The following is a 6,000-nucleotide window of genomic DNA, read 5'->3' on the forward strand; positions in this document are numbered from 1 at the left end:
GACTGGCACCTTGGCAGACAGACCTGCCCACCCATAGGTGCTCCTCTTTCTCTCAGTCCTCAGCACAGAGTGACAGCTTCCTTTCTGTGCACGCTAGCATCCTAACTGACAGGCCTTACTTATCACCCCCAATAGCCTGAACACACACATGCACACACACACACACACACACACACACACACACACACACACACACACCATGTCACCTCACATCTGCTGTCAGCCCTCCTCTCTGCTGCCCTATAAAAGAGAAGTTATCACCAGCTAAACCAGGGAGGGGCAACGCTCTCAACTGCGAGGGAGAAATGTGCTAAGCATTAGTGCCAGCTTTCCAAGAACCCCAGTTATTCTGGTGACTTCCTGTCTGTCTGCATGTCTGTCTGTGGAGGCAGAACTGCTGGCTGCTTTTGTCTGTCTGTCAGACACAGTGTCCTCCTGTCAGTCAGTGTGACTGAACAACAAACAGTTCTTCAACAATACGTTAATGTTAGAGACGTGGTGATATTTCCTCCTGTCATCAAAGCAGCAATAAAAGAAGCCCATTGACCAGCACTGTGATCGCAGCCTGATGTATCAGCTGCACCTTGCTTCACAAACTGTTAACACACATCAGTGAGACACACTTATATCACCACAAACACACACTGAAGTTCATTTAGTCTCACACACACTCCGCTGCCAGAAATCACCAGAGCAACCAAGTCTTCAAGAAACTATGGAAGGGAGTGCTGCATTCATGTAGGGAGGTGTCCAGGTGGATGCCACACACAGACCCACGTCTGTCCTGAGCAAACACAAACAAACCAAGTAAAAACACTTAAAGGTGTAATGTGTCAGCTCGTGCTACTTGTCCACCTCCATAGGGGGCAGCATTTCACCTCTTCACCCCTGTCCAGCTAATCATGTTGTTTTCCCCATGTTCCTTATAATTTATTATTTATATGTGCATTGGTTGTTGATAGTTAAAATCGTTGACAGCACTGAAACAAATTATGAATACTTGTAATGCAAACACCAGGATTTACTTGTTTTTCTTCTTTTCTTTGCCGTTGAACGTGGTTTCTCGTTGGAACGGTTCTTCGGGTTGGAGATAAAGAACGCATTCTAGACGTTTCAGCTATCTCTGCGTCTCTGTGATGCTAGTCGGCAGCTTTTTATTTTTATTAGTCGGGAGTCGTAATGTAACTTCAAGCTCTGGAGGAAGCTCTTCTTCTTCATGGGACTGAGGGCAGAGTAGATGCTACACTGACTCACAGCATCTAGTGTCATTAAGTGGTATTACAACACGGTCCGGGACGCGGCTAGTTGGTTAGCGTGCTCATTTCAGTAGATATCTTTGAAATACAATAGATGAAGGTTTTGGTCATGACATCATCACTGTGGCTCCTTCACATACTATTGATAGTGTTAGTTCATTTTTTCAACATTTTAAACTAAAATTCTGGCCAGATCTTACACATTACACCTTTAAAGTCATAGTTCAGGTAAATAGACGTGGGGTTGTGTGAGGCTCTGATCTATGTCAGTGTGTTACCTGCAGTAGATTCAGATAAGCTGCTGCTGCTGTGGACGAGGACACCAACAAAAACCTGTTTTAGCCACTTTACATAATGTCCAGAAAAAAAAAAGCTAATATCAATCAAATAGTCGCTTTATGTTGAATATTTTCAACAGTTGATCCTGCTCTGTCGTTTGGAGCTAAATTTTCTCAGCCGTCGAATTACTGTATTCCTACACACAAGTGCACCTACGCGGCACAATGTATTACACTGCAGATCAGCTGTTTGAGTCAGACAGGGATAAGTGTATGTAGCTAAAACAGATCTTATCACACCTGAACTAACCCTTTGAGGGGGAGGGATGACCTACTCTAACACCTGATGTGTTGAATTCTGTACACCTTGTATTTACTCAGTCTGCTGCTTGGAGGTCAAATGAAAAACAAAATGGAAGTTTCAGTATTTTGATTTGACCAGAGTGAATAAAAGTCTCAGTCTCATAACCAGATCCGGATTAACTGTGCTCCTCCTCCTCCTCCCCTCCAGCTGCTGTGGATTACCTGGCGAAGAACGTCAGCCTGTCCAGTCAGCGCAGGGTGAAACTGGCCGACCACTCAGCTGTACTGGGACTGCTGCAGGTCGAGACGGGCCAGGCCTACTAACACTCACCTGACACATCTAACAACATGACACCTGGTCACCAGCACAAGCCGCACCTCCTACTACCATCCACACGAATCTCCCAGTAGGCGTGTGTGTGTGTGTGTGTGTGTGTGTGTGTGTGTGTGTGTGTGTGTGTGTGTTGGGGCTGATATTTAGCTTTTTTATACTTTGTGTTATTGTTTCTCCAGAGTTTAAGGTTTGAATGAAGCAGCTTTAAACATTCCTCACAGGACCAAACGAACCCACAGCGAGGATCCACTGTCCCACTGAGGAGTTTCTAACCACAGAGAGGCACCATGTGACCTTCAGCCTCACAGTGTCACCTCACACAACCTGGGACGGGTGTTTGTTATCAAGTGATGTCCTCACTGTATCGCAAAATGCTTTTTCCATGTGAGAATGACTCACAGGTGACTTCAGGTTGTTTTCTAAAATGTCTGTGTCCAAACAGCTGATCAGCAGTTATAGCTGCGCTCCTCCTCCGCCTCTGTGGGTTGGTGTGTTCAGACTGAACGATGAGCACGTTACTCGATGTGAAACACTTTTATCTTATCCAGATGTGTTTTTTTCTGGATGCACATCTGTTTGTGTCCATTGTGTCGTCACAGTCGGTCTGAACACCTGAAGGAAACACTCATGACCGCTACCTCAGACTCGACATCACAGCTGGGTGGTGACAGGCTAAACCACTGGAGGTCAGCAACAACAGCAGCACTGCTGAACACAAACAGACTGATCCACTTCACAGATACTGAATATCAGCAACCAAACATTGGCAGCTTCAATAACAAGCGTCAGCCTTCAGGAATCTGTGCGTGTGTGTGTGCGTGTGTGTGTGTGTGTGTGTGTGTGAAGAGAGAAAGACTGATGTGGACTAATTCATCCATTAAGAGCAGTGTTTATTGTTTGTCCCTCCCTCTGAGCTCCAGCAGCGGTTGGAGCAGCTGTCTCCACCTGTCTCCAGCCCGCTACCAGTCACTAAGTCCTTCTGTCTTCATTTCATTCTCTTGATTCTACTTCATTAACGTCCTTACACATATCTATGGAAACAACCGTTGGGTGACACAATGACAAGACAACATCAACCATCAGCCTGTAGATGAGACATCAGTTTGGTTTAGTTAGTGAATCTCCTACAGTCACTCTTTGATACCTACTAAATGATACATGTCTTCTAACATATCAGACAGAACGTCCACTGCAACACGTTTATCAGTGACTTCTTGCAATAATCTGCCCCTGACAACTGAAGTAGTATGAAGTGTGTTCCTCACAGCTCACCGTTGAGCTGTGAGGGAAAAAAAATCAGGAGAGTGTATCAGTGATAAAGTAAATTCTCAGATAATGTTACCTTTAATTACCTCAACAACAGAGAGACCCAGACTTTATTAATGATCTGCTCCTGTCTTCATTTGCTGTTCCCTTTTGATGTTCAGCTGCCATCTCGTTAAGTTCAGTTTAATATGCACACACTGCACAGTGAACATCCATCAGTACAGGTTTCTGTTTGCTGTGTCAGTACATAAATGTTTCAAATTAAAACCCTGTAGCAAAGAGCGCCACTCGCCTCTTTTATTGTGAAATATCTGCCGTAGTTTAACAGCAAAGAAAAAACAACTGAAAGTGTTTCTATCTGGCCTTAGATTAGACGGTAAAAATGACTCATAATACAAACATTTTATCATTCAGAATGTATTCAGAGATAAATGATCGTTCTGACTTGTAATAAAAGAATTACAGGTTTTTTGACGATGAAGCCATTTGCCACTTTGAATGGTTCCAGTGAGGATGTGTGGAGCAGTCAGACTCACTTTAATCAATGCACTGACCAAAGGGACGACTCCTCATCGCTCCAGTCCTCCTGAGCTCCGTCCACTGCAGGACGATAACTGGATCATTCCCCTCACATCATTCCACACATAAGAAAGTGCACACGAACAATCAAACATGCCTTTGCTTTATAAGTCCTGTTTCTTTCTGTCACTTTTGTTCTGTATTTGATGCCGTTCCAGACAGATGCTCAGTGTTTGATCCTGGGCTCATGTGAAGATGATGACATTCCCATAGAAACCCATGATGAGGGCAGCCCATCCATCACGGCCTCACACGTTATCACACCATCCCTCTAAGAGCCGTGGGACCTGTGTGGACGTTGGCTGTGTTAACAGTCTACCTTGTGTATATATATTTTTTCACTGATGACAAACCAAGGAGAACATTAAGGATCAAATGTACAGACGTGCTGACTGACCCCGCCCCTCCTGTTTACCTCTTGGTCCTTGCTCTGCTTGTTTTGTTCTGCTTTCTGTTGGCATGTGTGTAATATAATTTATTCTACCTGTATGAAGAATTAGACTAGTGAGAATTTTGTATTGGCATTTACTCCCTCAGCCTCTTGGTGTGTCACTGTAACACTGGCGTAACTGTCTGTTCATTAAAGCTCTACAACTGGACCAAGACACGGGCTGTTGCTGCTCTTCACTGACACCGAGCTCACTGCTGTCTGTGCAGTTCACTGATTCACGTCTGAGATAATGAAGCACCATGTTCAGTCTGTGCCACAGGGTGGAGGATGGATGGGGGTCGTCATCGGGCTCCGTCTCCATTTTACTTCACATAGTTTTTAAAATATTTTCTAGAAACATGAAGGGTTGAAACAGATGATATGATAGATGACAGGTTATTTACTGTCTGTGTCTCTGTCAAATACATTATTACAGCAAGTTCTCAGCTTCTACTGCTATTTTTATTGGTGTAATAATAATAATAACTATAACAATAACAATCATAATAATAGCTGCAACCAGCAATTTGCAGGTTGAAGGCCTTTTTGTGTGTATTGGAATTGAAATAGTAATTCACTATAGTATTCACTATCTGGAAAAGTAAAATTATTACTCTTTCCATATTGTTCATCAGGATAAAATTAACCTCTTTACTGTGAGCGCAATTCATCAGCAATCATAAAAATGAAAGACCATTGACTGGCTGTGACACTTAGAGTAAATTTTACACTGTGACTCGCTGTATCAGTTCATCACTGAATCACACACTGAATAAGTACTGGTTTATTGTAGGCTGCTGCAAAATGCATGAAGAAGATTCCGAAAATAATAAGCAAGGCCACTCAGAGAGAGGCTTCTCAATGAACAAATCCCACTTTCAAAATAAGAGCCCCATAAAAATACTATACTGTGAGGCCAACCCTACTGGGGTATATTATACTGTATATACTGTAAATGGGAGATTGGGTCAGTGTTGGAATATCTCCACTATGTGTCATATTCTATTCTATTCTGTTCTATTTATTATATTATACATTCAGGGGTGGACAGTAACAAATTACATTTACTTTAGTACTGCACTTAAATATATTTTTCAGTATCTGTACTTTACTTATTTCTTATGAAAACTTGTGACCTATATTCCACTACACTTAAAGAAAAATATTGCACTTTTGACTCCATTTCTATGAAGGACTCTTACTTTGAAGCAGAGCTTTTCAGTCAGTGAAGGATATTTATTTTGAAAATGTGATAGATCAACCACTGTGTTGATCACAGGAGAAAAACCAAACGCAATCAACCCCTCCACTGTCAGTCATGTTTGAACCTGTCAGTGTCCTAACCATGGCGACGTTAGATAAAGGTGAGGCAGAAGATTCTTCACCAGAGACCATGCTCTGATCTGAGGTCTGTGTTTGAAGCTTTAGAAATAAAGAAAGATGCATCTAGTTTGAAATGTTTGCTGTGTTTACCACAACTAGACTTTGCCACTGACTAAAGAAAAGAAGAAATACGAAAATAACTCCTTTTATTGATTCAATTGTGTTTATTAT

At 42.5% G+C, this 6,000-nt stretch overlaps 1 protein-coding gene across 2 annotated transcripts in view; it reads left to right on the forward strand.

Annotated features, from left to right (window-relative positions):
* LOC130175549 (paired box protein Pax-7-like) overlaps positions 1-4,621 on the forward strand; it is a 57,978-nt gene extending 53,357 nt beyond the window's left edge. For both annotated transcript variants that reach the window (XM_056386101.1, XM_056386102.1), the window contains exon 9: positions 2,046-4,621. In XM_056386101.1, the coding sequence (XP_056242076.1) occupies positions 2,046-2,161 (116 nt within the window). In that variant the 3' untranslated portion in view covers positions 2,162-4,621. The remainder of the gene's footprint in view (positions 1-2,045) is intronic.
* The last annotated feature ends 1,379 nt before the right edge of the window (positions 4,622-6,000 follow it).

This window comes from Seriola aureovittata, chromosome 9 (genome assembly GCF_021018895.1).
Source record: "Seriola aureovittata isolate HTS-2021-v1 ecotype China chromosome 9, ASM2101889v1, whole genome shotgun sequence".
Lineage (NCBI taxonomy): Eukaryota > Metazoa > Chordata > Actinopteri > Carangiformes > Carangidae > Seriola > Seriola aureovittata.